The sequence below is a fragment of the Cupressus sempervirens genome, chromosome 2 (assembly GCF_028749045.1).
Source record: "Cupressus sempervirens isolate cs-2001-9-10 chromosome 2, ASM2874904v1, whole genome shotgun sequence".
Taxonomy (NCBI): Eukaryota; Viridiplantae; Streptophyta; class Pinopsida; order Cupressales; family Cupressaceae; genus Cupressus; species Cupressus sempervirens.
The window spans coordinates 671186129-671207132 of NC_143119.1; the positions used below are offsets into that span (position 1 = coordinate 671186129).

General features: G+C 33.7%; 2 protein-coding genes across 2 annotated transcripts; both read right to left on the bottom strand.

Annotated features, from left to right (window-relative positions):
- Window positions 1-375: 375 nt before the first annotated feature.
- Window positions 376-19423, bottom strand: LOC149575136 (uncharacterized). Its single transcript, XM_089816001.1, has 2 exons — window positions 19193-19423; window positions 376-816 (listed from the first exon to the last, which is right to left on the bottom strand). The coding sequence occupies exons 1-2, from the start codon at window positions 19421-19423 to the stop codon at window positions 376-378; spliced, it is 672 nt and encodes a 223-aa protein (XP_089672127.1).
- A 368-nt stretch (window positions 19424-19791) lies between these two features.
- On the bottom strand, window positions 19792-20476 carry LOC149575137 (uncharacterized). The gene has a single exon (XM_089812170.1). The coding sequence runs from the start codon at window positions 20344-20346 to the stop codon at window positions 19963-19965; it is 384 nt and encodes a 127-aa protein (XP_089668296.1). The 5' UTR covers window positions 20347-20476; the 3' UTR covers window positions 19792-19962.
- Between the last annotated feature and the right edge of the window lie 528 nt (window positions 20477-21004).

Genomic DNA, 21004 nt, shown 5'->3' on the forward strand with positions numbered 1-21004 from the left:
AACAAGAACAAGATAAACAAAAAATGCACCACAATGCAATGCACTCTAATTGAATATTTCGTTCCCGATATAAAAATGTACCACAATGAAGCACACTGATTATAATCCCACCCTATTATATAGATAAAGATATAAATGCAATGAAATGTCATTCGAGAGTCGCGACCATACATTTGTCCCCTTCATAAACAAATAAACATGAAACCATTCATAAGCGGTCATAAACTCTATTTATTTATGTGTTAATAATGGTCGATATTCAAATCTCACATATTGTAGAGCGAATTGGCCTTTATTATTATAACACTAGGCAGATGAAATTTCATTATTTAAGCAGTCATAGAAGAGAATAGAGAAGAGAGAAGAGAAAGTAAGTTAAGCATAAGAGCACATTCCGTAGGAGCAGTAAGATGCCTTGTTGCAGGCGGCGCCGCACTTTCCACAGTTGAATCTATCGCCGCTCGTGTCCGTACATTTCCCGTTGCAGCAAACGGAACGGTACTTGCATTTGTTGTTGCATTTGCCACAGTTGTTCACATCCGTCATCACGTTCACACATTTGTTGGAACAGCAATTAGGACCAGCAGGATAGAGGCTCTTCGTCAGACAGACATACGGATTGTAAGAACAGTCAACTGCTTTCGTGTTCCCGGCAGTTAACAGAAATCGATTCTCACGGCCGTTTCCAGCCGAAACCAGAGCCGCCATTAACGACAGCACTAAGATCATCATCACACCCACCTTCATTAAAGACCTCATTTTTATTTTCCCTGATTCTTGGATTTTTCCCTCTGATACTTGAAAAAAATCTCTTTCCTTTGAAGGCAAAGAGAAAGACAAATACACAGAAATAATACTGATTTTATTATCTTACTGCCTTGCCCAAATGCATTACATAAGGCCTCTATTTATAGAGGGTATGAGAACTGTCTACACACAACACATTTTACACATGTTACACTATATTAAATATAATATTACATATATTAAAAACATGGCTGGCTAGGACGGCAAAGTGTTTTCTATGCAATTTATTATGGACGGTGGATGGACGGCTGAGTTGTGGGCTGGATGGTGGGCTGGCTGTCTGCTATTAATGGTAGAAATTAATACCGCCAACACTCTCTCTTAATTTTTGTCATTAACAAATTTTGCATCAATAATACCCAATTTCTCTCGCAGATATTCAAAGTTATTCTTTGGCAATGGCTTAGTGAATATATCTGCCAATTGATTTTTAGATTTGCAGAACTCAAGATAGATTTCTCTATTGTTGACCAATTCTCTGATGAAGTGATACCTTGTATCAATATGTTTGCTCCTCTTATAAAATACATGATTTTAGATAATGCTATTGCTGATTTGTTATCACAAAGAATTGGTGTTGGTTCCTTCTAATGATGGTGAAGATCCAGCAAAATTCGACGCATCCATACTGCTTGACATGCTGTGGAAGTGGCAGCTACATATTCTGCTTCAGCTGATGAGATTGTCACTATAGACTGCTTCTTTGATGCCCATGACACGGATCCTGATCCAAGGTGAAAGATATATCCAGAAGTGCTCTTCCTGTCATCAATGCTACCTGCAAAATCACTGCCAGTATAACCAATCAAACCAAAATTGTTAGCTTTGGAATATAGGATTCCATATCCCATTGTTCCTGCAATATATCTCAATATCCTTTTTCCGACTTGCCAATGAGAATTTTGAGGTGATTCCATGAACCTTGAGATCAAACTGACACCATACATGATGTTTGGCCTTGTAGCTGTCATATACATTAAACTTCCAACAAGTCTTTTAAACATAATTGGATCAACATTTGAGCCCTTTTCTTCCTTGCTCAGTTTTGTTCTGTTGCAACTAAAGTTGACACTGGATTGCAATTCATCATTTTAAATCTCTTTAAAACATCCTTTATATACTTGGATTGACAAATTAAGATACCTTTGTCACATTGAATAACTTCAATACCTAAGAAATATCTCATCAACCCCAAATTTGTCATTTCAAATTCTTTCATCATTTCTGACTTGAACATGTCTACTGATAGATTTCCAGTGAATATCAAGTCATCAACATACAAGCATATAATCAAAATATGACCTTCCTTATTAGTCTTAACATATAACATGGGCTCATTATTACTTCTATTGAATTGATTACTTATCATGTATGAATCAATCCTCTTATACCAAGCCCTAGGAGCTTGTTTCAAACCATAAAGTGCCTTGTTTAGTTTGTATACCTTGTTTTCATGCCCACTAACCTCATAACTAGGTGGTCGTTTAACATATACCTCTTCATCAAGAAAACCATTCAAAAAAGTTGATTTTACATCCATTTGATACACTTTCCAATCATTTTGTGCTGCTATTGCTAAAATAGTTCGAACTGTGTCAAGTCTAGCAACTGGAGCAAATGTTTCATTATAATCAACTCCATATTGTTGTGAAAAACCTTTAGCAACTAGTCTTGCCTTGTCCTTAACAATTTCACCTTTTTCATCAAATTTAGTTTTGTAAACCCATTTGACTCCTATACATTCTTTTCCTTTAGGTAAATCCATTAATTTCCATGTGTTATTTCTTTTAATAGAGTCGATTTTTTCATCCATTGCCTTGATCCATTTATCTTCTTTAATTGCTTCATCAAAATAAAATGGATCACAAGAAAATAAAGCAAAATTTGAGTAAATATCTACATTCTCTTCTTCTTGATCATATATTTCTTTTAAGCTTCTTGTCTTTTTACCTTTGTAACCTGGTGTTGAGAATGTTGAATCAGATTTATCACTTACATTTGAACTTGGAGGTGAGGCACCTTGTACAAAGTTCCTTGGTGGAGTATTGGGTGTTGATTGAGTCCCTTGTTCCTTTAATTCATCATCACCTTGTAATATTGGTGCTCCTCTTGTGACTTGTTTGTTATCATTTTCATGCCATGAATCTTCTTCTTCAAATTTAACATCCCTATTAATGATCAATTCCTTTGAAACGGGATTATACAATCTATAAGCCTTTGATTCTTCACTATAACCAATAAAGATGTATTTTTCACTTTTATCATCCAATTTCTTTCTTAATTCAGATGGAACTAATGAATAAGGAACACATCCAAAAACTCTAAAATGGGATACTGTATGTTTCTTACCATTCCATGCTTCTTGTGGAATTGTGTTCTTAACACTCTCTGTAGGACTCCTGTTTAAAATGTATACAACACATGCTACTACTTCTACCCAAAACTCATTGGATAGATTTTTGGCCTTCAACATACTCCTTGCCATTTCCGTTATGGTTCTGTTCTTCCTTTCTACTACACCATTTTGTTGTGGTGTGTACTTTGTGGTAAACTGCTTCTTAATTCCATGAAATCTGCAAAATTCTAAAAAATCATTAGAAATGAATTCACCACCTCTATCAGATCGCAATACCTTGATGTAGTGACCACTTTGTTTTTCAACCAAATTTTTAAACTCCTTGAAATTTTCAAAAGCTTCACTTTTTTGTTTGAGAAAGTATATCCAAATCTTCCAGCTAAAATCATTAATAAATGTTAGGAAATATATACTTCCTCCTAAAGATGGAGTTTTCATAGGTCCACATATATCAGTGTGAACTAATTCCAATGGTGCTCTTGCTCTATATGAACCTCCTACTGGGAAGCTTTCTCTTTGTTGTTTTGCCAAAATATAACTTTCACATGAACTTGGTGGTTTCAATATTTGAGGCAATCCTTTCACCGTATTCTTCTTTTGTAATAAGCTTAAGGCATCAAAATGAAGATGACCATACCTCAAATGCCATAGCCACGACTAATCTGAGTATACTGTCTTGAAACTAACTTCTTTTCCTCCTTGAATGCAATGAATATGGAGGGGGAACATTCGATTTTGTGTCATGTTGACCCTTGCAATTAACCTGCCACCAGGATTTCTATCCAAGATTGTGCAAACATCATTATCAAAAGAAATTTTGTAACCCTTTTGTACTAGTTGACCAACACTCATGAGATTGTGTTTTAATCCAAGCACAAAATACACATCAAGAATATATCTTTTTCCTTCATTTTTTGTCAAGACATTTATAACACATTTTCCCATTATAGAGACTTTACTATCATTTTCTAGCTTTACTTCAAATTTTACAGAATCATCCAAGCTAGCAAACAAATCTTTATTTCTAGTCATATGGTTACTACATCCATTATTTAGGAACTATATATCACTAGAGCTTTCTTGAGAAACATTACAAGTTATAAATAAACTTCCTGAATTGTTATCAGATACATCTAAGTAATTAGCACCATTCTTTTCAATATCCTCTTGTTTCTTTCTACATTCACTTGCAATATGACCAAATCTCTTACAATAATGACACTGAATTTGAGATTTATCAAACCTTGATGATGGGTGTTGGAATGAACTTCTGCCATGTCCTCTATTTGAACTCTGAATGGATTGATTTGTTCTCTCTTCTTGATTTGGACTTCCACGTCCATCTATGCTTCTACCTCTTCCTCTTCCTCTGTAGTTTGATCTTCCTCTTCCTCTGCCAAAAGATACCTACGATCTAAATGCATTCTCCAAAAAAGAATTGTTATTTCTGTTCATTCTTGATTTATGAGATAAAAGTGAGCCCATCAATTCATCAATAGATAGTATTGCCAAATCTTTAGATTCTTCAATGGCAACAATAATGGCATCAAATTTTTTAGGCAAACAACGAAGTATCTTTTCAACAAATTTTTGATCTGTCAAATCATCACCATATGATCTAATTTGATTAACCACATTCATTACTTGATTTAGAAATTGATCAACTGAGTCTGAATCCTTCATACACAAATTTTCAAAATCACACCTTAAAGTTTGCAATTTAGCAATCTTAACTTTTGATGTCCCTTGATATGTTGTTTCTAAAATATCCCATGCAATTTTAGACTTTTTAGCAGCACAAACCTTAGAAAAAATTGATTCATCTAAAGATTGTTGAATTAGAATAGCATCCTTTTTCCTATTATCTTGTAATTTATCCTTTTCATCTTGTGTTAATGTAGACTCATCTTGTGGTTCAATAAAACCCTTTTCAATAAGATCCCATATGCCTTGAGAAAAAAATAGTGTCTTCATTTTTATAGCCCAAAATTCATAATTTTTACCAGAAAATATTGGAATTTGTGGTTGAGCTATACTACTTCCTAAAGCCATATTAATGCACAGTTACAACTACACCTTACAATTTTAAACTTTTCTTTACAAAGAAAATCCACCAAACAAGTCTAAGCCAATGACATATAGCTTAAACAAACAACAATATAATACTTATTTTCTCCTTTCAACAATTTTTTTTATCATTAGACTTCACTCCAAGAAATCAACTCATACCTTCTTCAAACATTAAACTGGGATCTTTTCTTCTCTCAATCTTGGTAGCCACTAGTCTCCAACTTTAGAAGCTGATAATGATCTGCAATCAAGAAAACATTAGAAGCTCCATTCACTGCTACAGTAGTTATACATATCAACACATAATTCCTCCTAGGCCTAGCTCTTCATGCTCTGATACCAATTTGAAGGCAAAAAGAAAGACAAATACATAGAAATAATACTGATTTTATTGCCTTATTACCTTGCCCAAATGCATTACATAAGGCCTCTATTTATAGAGGGTATGAGAACTCTCTACACACAACACATTTTACACATGTTACACTATATTAAATATAATATTACATATATTAAAAACATGGGTGGCTGTGATGGTAGAGTGTCTGTTATGCAATTTATTGTGGATGGTGGATGGACAACTGAGTTGTGGGCTAGACGGTGGGCTGGCTGTCTACTATTAATGGCATAAATTAATACCGCCAACATTCTTTCTGAGCCTTGAAAAAAATGGCTTTTTTCTGATTGTAACTTGGTTTTGTGATCAATGGCAATAGCTGCAAATGGTGAGAGATGCAGAAATTGCCTTCAATGGTTTTGTGGGGAGGATTTTTGGGGGTCTTATAGAGAAGGAGTTCTGGTTGTTGTTTTGACTTTGATATTTAAGACACGTGTGATAATATCGCCGTCACACAACGTGAGGCATGGAGTCATCAAGCCCAATGAATCTTTTGTTACTCGAGGGATTCGAACACAAATTATAAGAATGAGATGAATCTTGTCGATAAGATCCCCATTGTAAGATAGGTCGAGAGATGTAATGGGTTGTAGTCATTATTCACTTGACAAGTTAGGCACCCTTCACATATTAGCAAGCAACATTTCCATGATATATCAATAATAAAATCACTTTCAAAGGTTTATTTACTAGTATAGTACATATAAAAATATTATTATAGACCACTTGAAACTCAGTCTTATTATTTTATGAGTATAAACATATCAATAAAAATTATTGCAGACTTGTTGATAGATTAGGTCTTCAAGGAGGGTGAAATGAGACATGTATTGGATAAAGGATTTGATTTTGTAGATAGGTGTATGTATCATGTTGTAAGGTGATTTCTTTGTGTAATTAATTGTATATATTAGGGTGCTAATGGATTTGACTGTACATAGATAGGTGTACATGTCATGCATGTCAAGAGATCCAACACTAGCAATCTTGAAGATAAGCTCTATAGTAAGGATATTACATACGACTATTAAGAGTTCCTTAAATACAACTCACATTATTGACTATTAAGAGTTCCTTAAGTATGACCATAAGAATTTCTTGAGAGATGAAAAATAGGATACTTGCAATTGTGTATATGCCATTACATTTTCAAATATTTTGTTGCTGAAGTTTAAAATACTAACATATACTTGATTCATGGAGTTTAGGGTTTGGTAAAATAGCTAGTTATCATCTCTATGTTACCATTGAATTAGAATAAAGAATGCTAAACCATATGTTATTTTTGGAGATCATGTTGAAAGTCTGCATACTAAGTGAATAAGAAAGAATTCCTAAGTAAACCCACTTGAATCTTGTAGAATTCAAAATGGAGAAGACCTCAAGGTCTTGTTAGTTGGTCCTTTTATTTTTCTTTCCAAAATACCCACATTGTTTTTTAGCTAACTCCTAATTCTTCTAACATTGTAAAAGGTGGTTTAAATTGTGTCAAATTAGAAGCCGACAGTTAACACACACCCATTTCTCATGAGAATAAATGGAACACTTAGCATGTATTAGATCTAGGTATTTTACATAGAGGTGAAGCACTAGGACTTATAGGGAGGTCACCCATCCCAGTACTACTCCAACTCAACTACACTTAACTATGGAGTTGCCTTCATTGTTAAACCTACTCTGCTTGGAACCCCATTTTCAAAACCTTCACCAAGTGTTATGTCTTATTAATCATTCCTTAGAAGCTCATTTAAGCCCATTAATTGATAATTAGGATATATTTTCCACAATAATTCAAATTGTGATATTTCTATCAAGATACAATTGTGTAGTTCTTGATTCAAACTCATTGACCCATGTTTCATGTGAGTAGTGGTTCACACAAAACCATTTCTCATAAGAATGAATGGAACACATAGAACATATTAGATCTAGGTGATGCTCAAAGAGGTGAAGCATTGGGACTTCTTGGAAGGTCGCCCATTATATTATTACTTGAGCTTAAGTGCACTTAAATAAAGAGTTTTCTTTATGGTTAAGCCCAGTCTAGTGGAGTGGTACTGGGATGGTTGACCTCATAGAAAGTACCAATGCTTTACTCAGTGAGTATCACCTATATCAAATGAGTGTTAAGTATTCCATTCATTCTCTTGAGAGATGTTCTTGTGTAGGTCACTACTTGTGAAACATGGTTCAATGACTTTAACTTAAAGAACTACATTTAGTTGAATTTGATAGTAGTATCACATTTTGAGTTGTTCTGAATAATATCCCATATTTATCTATAGTAAAATACCTAGTTAACATTATGAACTTCAAATTGTATGCACCCTAAGATGGTCGCCTAGACTATGGGCCCCCATTATTCAATTTATTAATTTATAAATTTCCCTTCCCTTCAACCTCCCAACTCTCCTAATTCATGATTAATCTTGGGTCCTTATGTCCCTCCCTCTCCTATCTTTCCTCAAGATCAAAGTAGATGCATATTCTTGAATACCTTTCATCCACCCACTTAACTAAACTAGTCATATCATCCTTCTTCTTCCACAAGTCCAAAGTCTTTTGGAAGTAACCTGAATGTTCAATACAAGAAAAAGAAACAATTCAAGAATCCATATAAAAAAGAATACCACCATGTCTCCTCTAATCGACATGGGGGCATAAAGTCCAAAGAGATATCTAAGAAAAAAATTATAAGACAAGTATGGGTTCCAAAATCTATCATTCAAGATATTATCTCTAAATCATCAAAAAGAAATGAAAAGAGACCTATAGATATATGGATTCCAAAGTCTCTCTTGAGAGAGTCTAATGTTGAACAACATTTGAAGTTGACTTTCGAGCTTCCAAAGAATTCCACATCATCTTCTTCCAAAAGCATTCTTCCATTCCATGTGCCTAAACCGCAACCTCTTCTATTCACTCACCATATTCCTCCACATATTCCTCCATTCATTTTTTCTCTATCCTCTCACCACCCTTCAAGGTGTGTGTTGACGTTGATCTTGCCTTCATTTACATCTTCCAATCTCACTCATTTTGCATAAAGTCGTATCCTCCATTTTTTTCTTCCATCTTCCTTTCCCTATCAACATCTTTGACCATACCATTTCAATTCCTTTGCATGTCATGGTTTAAACTTTCAAGGATCATTACCTAAAAAGCTTGACTTCTTCCAAAAAAATTGAAAAAAAAAAAGAAAGAAAGATAAAAAAAGAAAAAGAAAAATGTACCTTGGTGAAAACCTGGTAATCAAGCACCTTGGTAGCAAAAGTAAAGAGAAATAAATTCATCATATGGTGAAAACCACTCCCTTGTGGTGCCTTGGATAAGTACCATGATGAAAACCTAACAATCAAGCATCATGCATAGTTCTTCTACATCTTTCATCCATTATGTCTTCTTTCTTTAATCTTGAAAATGTTGACCTATACACAAACATTTGGCTATCTTATGATGATTTTTTTTTCATTCCTTTCATGTTTAGCCTTCATATCTATTTTCCTTCATTCATTCTAGTCTTTTTCTATCCTTTACCCCTTTGGTCTTGATCTAATAAAAAAGAGTGAAATGTGATGCTATGCAGCCTCTTGACATGCCTACTCCTTTGGATTGCATCTTTCCCACTTTTATTTTATGCTTTCATGAATTATCCTATGTTGACCTTTCATTTCTTATCCAAATGTGCTTTACATGACAATTTTTTCCTAGTTTGGGTACTGTTGAGAATTTTTCCATTGAGGATTTCTTTCCTTTATTCTCCTTCATTCTCTTGTCTTTCATTTCTTCGACCAACTTGCTAATCACTCTCGTCCTCCACCTTGCTAGACATTGGGACTGGATGATGTGATCTCACTTGAAAGTTTGATGCCCGTTCTATCTGGAGGCATTGTATATCTTTGTACATATTTATTGATACTGGAAAAAATACAAAAAAATGATATATTGTAAAAATTCTTAAAATTGGAAAATGTCCTAAAAAAATGATCATCTTAGTAATAAGAACTATGATGTATCTCCAAAATTTTTTTATAAAAAGTCTTGAAAAAAAATTCAAGTGGTGAAAACCTTGAAATGAGCACTACTTAAGGCCTTTACACCCATGTTTCTTAGCACCCATCCTCAACACTAGGCCTTTGTCCATCATGTCTTGTCCTTGTTGCCTTGTTTTGGAATTGGTCTGTGTCTAAGGGACCTAACTATGTTAGCTTTGGTCTCTTAGATGCGTTAATCTTTAGGACATCTCGCAAATAGTATTTTTTGACACCACCCCAATTTTTTTTTTTAATACAACCCCTGACATCGAGTGTTTTTCAACACTTATTGGTTTGGTCTTACCTAGTTTTGTCAAATGATCTTCCTTTCTTGCAAGCATTTGATCCTTATCCTTGGAACTCAATATCAATTAACACACTTAAATTTTAAACACAACACTCAATGCTTGACTTATGTCATCATCTTTTCTTTGTGTGTTGCCTATTATTGATTTTTGTTGAGTGTCCTTGTCTGATAAGTCTCTCTAGGATGCATAGCTAGAGGATTTGGGGCATGGGGCATGTTTTTTTTTTTTTTTATGCTTGTGGGTGTGGTCTTGAAACTGTAGAGTGTCTCTTGTTGTCCCCTTGAAACACTTAGGAGATTTGAGACATCATCCTTGACTAATTTTGCACAACCGTTCTTTCAATCATCTTGGCATTTATGCCTTGATGTGAGCATTGTTTTGCTACATTAAATTGGGTAATCTAACATTGAAGTCATCTTGACCTTTATGTATTTGATGCTTATGTTAGAATCTTTCCACATTCCAATCTGATATAAATCACATTCATATCTTCAAAGTTGCACTTGTGACTAGTGATGATTGTGTGATTTTTTGATGTCTGTTAATAATGGCCTAATGATGAAAATATGTTCTTTTACATTCTCTAATGAATGATGGAAAAAAAATCCTATGTTATAGTTACTCTATTACAAGTACACCATTTCATTTTCATGTAGCTTGCATTATTAGACTTCATTTTAGTTTGCATTGAGTTTGAGAGGGTTTTCCCTTCATCTTTCGTGTTGACTTTTAATCAACTATAGTCACATTTTGATCTTCATTTCTTTATCTTCTTTCATGATCTCAATTGAAATTTCTATCTTAAATAGTTGATTGGTTTTGGAGCATTCTATTTCTTACAGAAAATTCTATATTCTTCTTTCTATTTCTTTTCATCTCTTCCAAACATCTATCTTCCATTTTCTTTTACCCCACTTCTTTTCTTTTAATTCAACTTTGGGGCATAATATGTCATGCTTGATAATCTACCTTGCTTCTTTAATTCTTATATCTTTCATCTTACATCAAGAACTTTAGCTTTTGTTTGATTTGATCAAATTTATCAATTTTTTGTTTCTCCTCTATCTCATTTTAATTTCAATCACGAGGGGCCAGTACCTATCAACTTCAATCCTTGATTCAGTTTTATCAATTTATCCTCAACTTTTTAAAGTCAAAATTTATTTGTATTCTTTGTCCTGATGTGTTTTGAAATCGACCATACATTTGAGTTGTTTTGTGATCCCAAAGCAATCTCACACTTCAATTTCTTTTTTTGACCACATGTGTTCCCAAATTGATCAAACATTAGTCAAAGAGGGGCAAATGTATGCACCCTAAAATGGTTGCCTAAACTATGGGCCCCCATTATTAAATTTATTAATTTATTAATTTCCTGAATCAATGGTTTGCAATATTTTATTAAATCAATTTCCTTGATCAAATTCGATAATTTATTTTTCTAAGATTGATCATTTTATCCTAAGAGTTATTTAATTAAAAGAAAATCTCCCTTTTAATTAAATAAAATAAGTTCTCATTTAATTAAAAGAAAACCTCTCTATAATTAAATTCATCCACATTTAATTAATTAAGAGAAAAAGCCCTCTTTTAATTTAATTAAATATTTCCTATTTAATTAAAAGAACTTGCTCCCTTTTAATTAAATAAATCCTATGTGAAAAAGGAAATGAAACAAATGAAAATTAAATAAACTCATTTTTCCTTCCCTCATTTAATTGTTCTCCTCTTTTCTCATTGGTGGAATTTTGTCTCACATGGATCAAAATCTATTATCCCATATTGGTTGTGAAAAGTTGCCCACATCCACATTTTTCTTTATAAAGGAGAGCCCTCTCCTCATTTTTGACATCCATTATTATGCTATTGTTATGTTGCAGGTTTGGAGAGTGATTTTAGAAGGAATTTGAATACTAAAGCTTTTTGTGGAGAACTTATATCTTCTTGTCTTCTTCTCTCATGCATCCATGGCTTCCATCATGAGGTTTCATCCTTTCATTTGCACATTAGCTTAAATCCATATTTGTTTTCATAGATTAGTATTGCATTATTATTACATTTTCTTCCTTGCATTGTTTTGCATTGTTATCATATAGATTAGTTTTCATCTCCATTTGCATGCATTTTGGAACCTTGAATCTCTTGTTTCATGGTGTACTTGCATGGGCACAAACTAGGGGCCTCCATTACAAATCCTTACACTCTATGAATAGAGAGCTATGAGCCGCCATTTGAGACCTCATTTTTGAGCAATCTTGGATATAATGACTCATAGAAGTGTGCCCACATTTTAGACATACATGAATAATATTTTTATTTTTATTCATGCATAGGAGGTTTCTATTTATGTATTAGAAATGTCATGTATACTAGATATAATACATTCTTCAATTAATAATTACCATACATGTCCTAGCATGCTAACTGGATTGTATATTTACATATTTTTATTACATTTAATTTTATGTGTTATTTTTGTGAGTACATCCTCAATCATGATCTAGTCTTTAAATATGAAAGGGAGATAATCATAATTGATGGTCCATGAACAACTACAATAAATAATCAAATTAGTTTAAGCATTTAGAGATGTGTGTTGATATGGTTGAGGGACAAAGACATATACTCTTTGGACACTTACAACCAACTAAACACATTTTCTTGTAAAATGTTTGTGTTTGCTTATTTTGTGAATAATCAATGCATTCATTTTCATTTTTATTTTGTGAAAATTTAATTATTATGTATATCATATTTATGCACTCATTTATACATATGATCTATGGAATTACTTAGGAGAAAATGTCTCCTTATGAATATGAATAGTCACAATAAAGGTAAACTTAACTATTATCAATCTATTGGTCTCCAAATTCAAAGGGAATTAATCAAAACTATAAAGAACATAAGTCTATAGATCATGTCTTTGAAAATATTTAAAGACAAGATAATCTCAAGATCATGGGTTAATCTCTACTAACTAGATCCATCAACATACAATGCTAAAGCATATTCTAATTATAAAGAAATTATTAAAGACTTATTAATTGTTGTGTTGATTCCTAAGGAATATTAACTTCCTATCCATATCTAATTTAGTGCATTCTCTAGTTTGACAACTAAGTAAACATATTTCTATTCATTTAGTTTCTTACACAATTTATTAATTATAATTATACTATGTATTTATAACTTATCAACATAGATTAGTTATATTTACATATGTGTTTTATTAATTTATCATAAATTATTATTTTTGATAAAGAAAGCAGGGAGAGTGCCTTGAACCTACAAAACAAATTAGCACTGTGAAGGGTCATTATAGTCGATTAGCAAACTAGCACAATGTTTGTAGTTGCAGCCCAATGTAGAGTCGGTCATAAATTATTATTAATCTTTAAAGAAAGTTAGTTTTCTTTATAAAGAAATCTAAATATTAAATCATCCTCAATTATATGAAAATGAAAATAATTGATATTCTTGAAATTAGTGAAACTCTGTAATAATTTTAGCATTTTGTCTAAATAGTTATTTTGATTTTTTGATGTCTTCTTAAAATACTTAATGTGGAAGATGACTATATAATAATTATAAGTAAATATAAGGTGTTCAACCAATAAATCTTGAAAATAAGAGACTCAATTTCATTCTAATTCTATTCAAGTACTATAATACCAAATTGTTTATTTATCCTCTCCTTTAATAAAAATAATAGGTAATGTCAAAGGGCCCTTGGTCTACTAGTGAAGGTGAAAGGCTCACAAAGAGGCCACTAGTAGTGCAAGCCCCCCGACATCTAAAAGAGATGAGGCTGATTCTTAACCAAAGAAGTTGTTGGGAGTCAAAAGAACTGACTTTGAGTACCATTCAAAAAATCAAGTCCTTAAGAGCTTTCTAATGCATGTGTACCCAACTATCCTTTTGAGGCCTAAGAGGTGTTAATGTTTCTAACACCTTGCATTCAGTGCATCTATGCATTCTATAAAGATAAATTGCCATTCTAAGCCATTCTATGAAGTCCCAATTTGAGCAATGTCTAAATCTGCATTTTTGCCTAAGTGTCAAACAGCTATAGAAAGCCTAATTTGCAATTGAATATCTCGCACCCAGTTATGTTTCATGACTCGCCACTTTGGGAGTATTTAATTTTCATATCAAATAACCTATGTTTCATATTTTGAGTCATTTTGATATGTTTTGACTATGTTTTGAATCCCTCAAAGTTGATTATTTATTGTTGTCATGCTGATACAAATTATTCTAAAATCTAGGAGGCCCTGCTTGACTTGTTATAACTTTGACCCAGTTGACTAAAATGATAAAATTACTTTTGTATTGCATTCTAAAGGTCAGAGACTTGCTATGTTTCAATTTTGAGCTTATGACAAATCCGTTTGATTAGTTTTTGAATCTGATTACGGAAGCAATTTGTAAAGTTTTACTGGTGTCATAAAATGTAGATTGCTCGGCACCCTTGTTCGTGATGTCATAACTCAAAATCTGTGATAAGTGAGATTAAATGGATTATACCACTATTTTCTACTTTGAAAATACTTTAAGTGTGCCTATTTTCAAATCTTGATGAATTTGTTTGCACACTTTCCCAGGTTCATTCCATTCACAAAAAATATTTTTCTGTCATTGTTCCCAACTCTGCAAATCTGAGTAGCCCACTTTGACCACTTGCCAAATTTTCCTCATTATTTTTCATGATCCCTAATCCCAGATTTATGTTTCTCTCATGACATTAAAGCAATTCCCCAATTTTCATTTCCCGAAGTGTAAGTTTGCCCTATTTTCAAAGCCAAATTTGTGCATGTTTTATTGTTTTCTGACATGTTTTAATACAGTCAGTTTTGAGAGGGAAACTTCAATGGTCAATGTATTTTGACTGATAATTTTTCATTAGACGAGATTTAGCATGATGCAAGAATGTGCAATAGAGAATCAACATGTCAAATCTCAGAGCCCAATAAGGTGTTTTTGTCAATTTTTAAGGCTAGTTAAAGGACCTCTTGGCACGAAGTTGATAGTTTGCAGGAAATGTTAAAAATCAGTTTTAAGTGATGCAACAGTGATTGAATTTTGATCAAATCAATGTTAGATGACTAATGGATCAATTTGACAGTTCAAGTGTTCAAAAATGAAAAAAAAAAGCCAAACCTACTTTAGGGCTCGATTAATTGTACCAGATTAATAAGATGTGAAGTTGAAAATATTTAGAGACCAAGATGATATTTGACCATTAGGAAGATATCAAAGAATTCATCACTTTGTAATACATAAGGAGGTGTGTAGGCTTGAGTTTTGCACAAACCAAATCAAAGAGAAGTCTTTTGTTAGTAGTTGGAGATGATAAAAATGATGATGCAAGTGATAAAGTCAAGGTTGTTATCTCTGACTATAATGCATAAATTCAATATTGACGTAAGTTTGATTTCTCATCATCTTAATGATGTGGAACCTAAGGAGTCACTCATAATTACAACATCTAAAAAAAGCTTCTTATTTTTGGAACATGTGATTTGTTTGGAAATTTATTGGATGCGTTGGATTTTCCTCATGAGCAACCTTAAGAAGTTGTAGGCCATTGCCACAATGAAATAGATGTATCTAGTGAACAGGCATTCCATAATGTTGTATTTTTATATAATGGCATTTCCATGGAAAAGGATTACCATAAAAGTTGAAGTTCACAATCAGATCAGAAAATGAAGAATCACAGTCAAAATTTGATTCTACGATAGAGGAAAGTGTGCCTGCTATATTAATTGTCCAATATAATGCATGGAAATAAAGCAAAAAATTAGAAGCCATGGTAGGCATTGCAGTGGAAATCACAAAAGAAATGGAAGGAATAATGATAGATGCTCAATGGCTGAGCACATAATTAAGAAATACTTGGAGAAACCAAAAACAAGTTATTTGGTTTGAAATCTTTTTCCATGCCTCCTTGTCATTATATTAGCCATCTCATTCACCTAGATCATGTGGTTTCGTTCGGATAGATACAAGATCAAAGAATTGGTGGAGGTGAAATATGCATCTTTCTCTCTGATTGCAGTCATTATGGTGTGGACTCTCATAAAGAAATTGATGAGCACTGTTAATCCTATGAGTGTCCTATTGATGAATTATATGAAATTTCCCAAGTCATGGCAAGGGAAGACTATAGAGGGAGCTACAATCCACAACAGGAGGCCTACAGCTCCACATACATTGAAGGTAACTTGCAAAGCAACAGGGTAGGCCCACATTCATGGGAGCTTGAGCACCCAAGAGCATCCTCGGCATTACGAATAGCAGCTTTTCCCCCACATTGAAGAAGATATGTTACATGGAAGTCTGTGGGCTTGCATTAAGATGAAACCATGGTGCTGAGGGATGGAATTCGTAGCATCAGAGGAGGCAAGGCAGAGGCGGCAAGGAAACCCATGGCCTACAGGGAGCTGCACTCCATGCAAGGGGTGGGCAAAAGAGTTCCAAACAAGAGAGGAGTAGCCCCCACTCGTCTATTCCTTTTATTTTTCCCTTGCAACCATTCCTCCCTACTGACAAATGAAGTTGTTTTGTTCATAACGGGAAGGGGAAATCACATTGTCCCACATTGTCTGTGGGATGCGAATCACGGATGTTTAAAAGACCAAGGGTGTAATAGACTTAATGTCTTAAAAGACATGCACTTTTGAAGCACAAGTTGCTTGGAGGGGCCCGCCATGGCCAATGGAAATGAAGTCAAATGATTTTTGACTTTTCAGATTTCTTTGAAGTTTCCAATGGTCACTATGTTGCCACCAAAATTGTGAGATTTCCACCGGTAGTGACATGGCGACCACCAAAAAAATAAAAACATAGTGGGCCGCTTGGATGGTGATGGTGAATCGGGAGTGGACAGGTGACATGATGGTGTCGAGGTCAAACCAAAAGTAGTGCCACATGGCACACATCTAGCACCCTAGTGGACTTAAGAGAGGAATAAAAGGTCAATAAAATATTAATTATTTTAATATTTTATTAAAAAAATGAAAGGGTATTCATATTTTAAAATCAAGGTTAAATTTTTAAAACGTATAGTTTATACTATAGAGTTTTTTTAAAAAAATTAAAATATTTTGCATTTTGATGTGCAAAGCCATAGTTGGAGCCTAAAACTTTGAATGGCTATCAAGGGGGCAGTTTTTGCCCAAAATATGGACTCCAATATATTGTTGGAATTAGCAAAAGATGAACTTTCTAATTCTGGAGTTATTTTCTGCACAGGTGGTCATTGGTGCACACTACAGGGGGATTTTTCATTCTTATGAATCCATGGTTTTTGGCAGATGCTTTAGTTGCAAATATCAATAGTGGTGACATTTGGCATGTTTAATTGCTCCAAAGTGTGATATTTTGAACCTAGTTGAAGTATTTGACTTCTAATTAACAATTTGATGTATATCTGGTTGAAAATTTGGTAATTGTTGTTTCCTGCCAAATCAGTTATATTTTCCATCAAGTGCTGAAGATATTTTCAACTTTGGAGGGAAAATGAGTGAGGATTTTATTTGTTAGTTGTTGGGAGAGATTAGAGAGATGTTTTTAACTTCTTGGGGAAGTTTTCCAAGTGGACACATGGTAGTTGCAAAGCAGATCTGGGAATTCATTCCTTCTATATCTTCTGTTGGTAGTTTTTACTGTGAAACTAGAGGGTTACAATTTTTACTATTAGACTAGGTTGTTGTTGGTTTTACTTCCCATATTTTGAGCAAATCTTTAGCTATGAAGGCCACACATCCATTCTTGTGTAGGTTTCTAGTTTCATTTCATGTCTTGTTCCTCTAAGATAATAAAAATTGACGATAGATCATGTGACATATCTTGAGTTTTATTTAGTGTTACCAATTAATGTATTCAGTCTTTGTAAAGATAAATACAAAAGGGGATTTACAATGAACTATCTATGTTCTCTTATTTTGTCTCCTAATTCTTCATATGTCATTAACTTTGTGATTGAATGAATAAGATTCATTGAATTTAAGATAGCTTGGATGAGTTGTGTGTTAGATCTATTGTTGCTTTTAATTCAAGGAGTTAAGTAAATGCTTCAATGGTTTGATAGGGTTTTTGGGTGTATGGAAGGAATGCTGGTAAAAATGGAATTTGGGGATTTCAGTTGATAAATTTAATTGTAAGACAATCAAGTCAGGTCATCCTATTGGTAGTGACTCTAGGTTGCAACGGATAAGGCACTGATCACTAAATCATATGCAAGTTGAGATGATGGTCATTTGCACAAATCTTGTTAATCAAAATCAGTTTATTTTTTCATGTTTTGTAGTGGGCTAAAAAGAATTAACCCTCACTTAGCTTATGGGTTCATAGGTTATGATTTGTAGCTATTTTATTCCTATGTTATTGCATAAGTATCAGAAGATATAAGGGTTTCATCTGCTGTTAAGAGATTTAGATTTTATGTTTATTTGCACTGGTACCATATATTAGAACCTCAAGGTTAACCCGCCTAAGTTTTGCAGAGCCTAAAGTGAAGGAGGAGTTATGCCTTATAGTTGGCCCAAGATTAGCAGTCAAGTGCATCCATCATAGGAATTTGCTAGCCTTAGATGTATTGGTCTGATTTTTTGGTTATTTTTAAATATGTTAAATCAAGAACCAACAGACACTAGATGAAAAAAAATTGAACCTTCTTCAAAAAAAAATAGTAGATAATTATTTTATTTTATTCTATTTAAAATAGTAACAAGTTTTGTTTATGTATTAGAAATATAGGATAAGATTAATAGAAATAAATATGTTTACAATAAAAAGAGAATATGAAAATGATTATCAATTATGAGAACATTATTATGACATTCTAATGGTAAAGAAATTATTCTTATAAAAGAAAAGTCACTAAGTTTAATTCCTACAAGTAGTGTATATATGGATTGAAAACAATTAAATTATTTATATGCCATATAATTGCTGAGTTGATTAAAACGATTTCTTTAAAAAAGAAATTATGCACAAAAGCACGCCAGTCACAAATATATGGAACCAAGAGCTCATAAAGACGCTTGAATTTCAGGAGAAATTATCTTTGCAAACAAATTAAGGTGGTGACAATCTTTTTCAAAGGAAAATTTCCTGTAGCAGAGATGAGTCGACCCTTCCCGCTAAGTTTGGCTTTACAGGCTGGGCGGAAACCGCTATAATTTTTGTACTTATTTTGGTACCCACTTACTCTTTGCTTTTCAATGACAGAAAGCAAGCCTACGCTCTTTTGTCGATGCACACAGTGGATATTACTACAATTTACTTTCTCGTTTAGAATTACAAGCAGATTAGAACCGCCATTACATTTTAGCGAAGGTTTTGGAGAAGCTTCTAACTTAGCTGGAGTTTGTTTGTTTGGAGGCATAACTATCGCTTCGACAAATCCTCTTCCCCACTTCCTCGACTTTTCAACTTCCATCTCTTCTTTTTTAATAAAATGCAGCGAATAAGATAAGAAAAAATATACTACAATGAAATGCACTCTTCTTGAATATTTCTTTCTTAATATTAAAAAAAAAATGTATTACAATGAAGCACACTAATTGTATTCATACTCTTGATATGATATGATATGATAGATTTTAATGATGTCTACGAGATTAAAGTAGTCTATGGAACTCATGCAGTCACCCTCTCGAGTTAGGAGCGAAACTAGTCAGTTGCAAAGTTTTGGTTAACTTGTCTCTCCTTCTCTGAAATTTTATACAGAAATAAATAAATGCAACGAAATGTCATTAGAGAGTCGCAACCATACATTTGTCCCCTTCATAAACAAATAAACATGAAACCATTCATAAGCGGTCATAAACTCTATTTATTTATGCGTTAATAATGGTCAATATTCAAATCTCACATATTGTAGAGAGAATTGGCCTTTATTATTATAACACTAGCAGATGAAATTTCATTATTTAAGCAGTCATAGAAGAGAATAGAGAAGAGAGAAGAGAAAGTAAGTTAAGCATAAGAGCACATTCCGTAGGAGCAGTAAGATGCCTTGTTGCAGGCGGCGCCGCACTTTCCACAGTTGAATCTATCGCTGCTCATGTCCGTACATTTCCCGTTGCAGCAAACGGAACGGTACTTGCATCTGTTGTTGCATTTGCCACAGTTGTTCACATCCGTCATGACGTTCACACATTTGTTGGAACAGCAATTAGGACCAGCAGGATAGAGGCTCTTCGTCAGACAGACATACGGATTGTAAGAACAATCAACTGCTTTCGTATTCCCGGCAGTTAACAGAAATCGACTCTCACGGCCGTTTCCAGCCGAAACCAGAGCCGCCATTAACGACACCACTAAGATCATCATCACACCCACCTTCATTAAAGACCTCATTTTTATTTTCCCTGATTCTTGGATTTTTTCCTCTGATACTTGAAAAAAATCTCTTTTCTTTCTGAGTCTTGTAAAAAATGGCTTTTTTCTGATTGTAACTTGGTTTTGTGATCAATGGCAAGAGCTGCAAATGGTGAGAGATGCAGAAATTGCCTTCGATGGTTTTGTGGGGAGGATTTTTGGGGGTCTTATAGAGAAGGAGTTCTGCTTGTTGTTTTGACTTTGATATTTAAGACACGTGTGGGAGTTGTGGAATATATCGCCGCCGCACGACGTGCGGCGGAGAGCAGCGAATATTCCGTTTCGTGCTTTTTAAATGCGACACGTGTCCAATTACGAGGCTTGCGTGCAACGCCGCCGCCGTACACATCTGGTTGCTGCTCCAGCAATCTTGGAAATGCAGCGTTTCTTACTGGCTCGTTTATTATGAACATTTGCAGACATTTGAGCGTGTTCATTGGTTTTAGTTTTTAGTATTATTATCGAAATACTGCAGATGTTAACAAACGAGAGCATGTTCAGAAGTTGGAAGTTATTGTTTTGAATACTTTTAATATGACGCCGGCTGGAAAAATGCGTTTGGAATAATCTATGTGTTCTGTTTCCGTGTGGGGGAGATTTTTGGCGATAAGTATGGACATATTCGACATGGATGAAA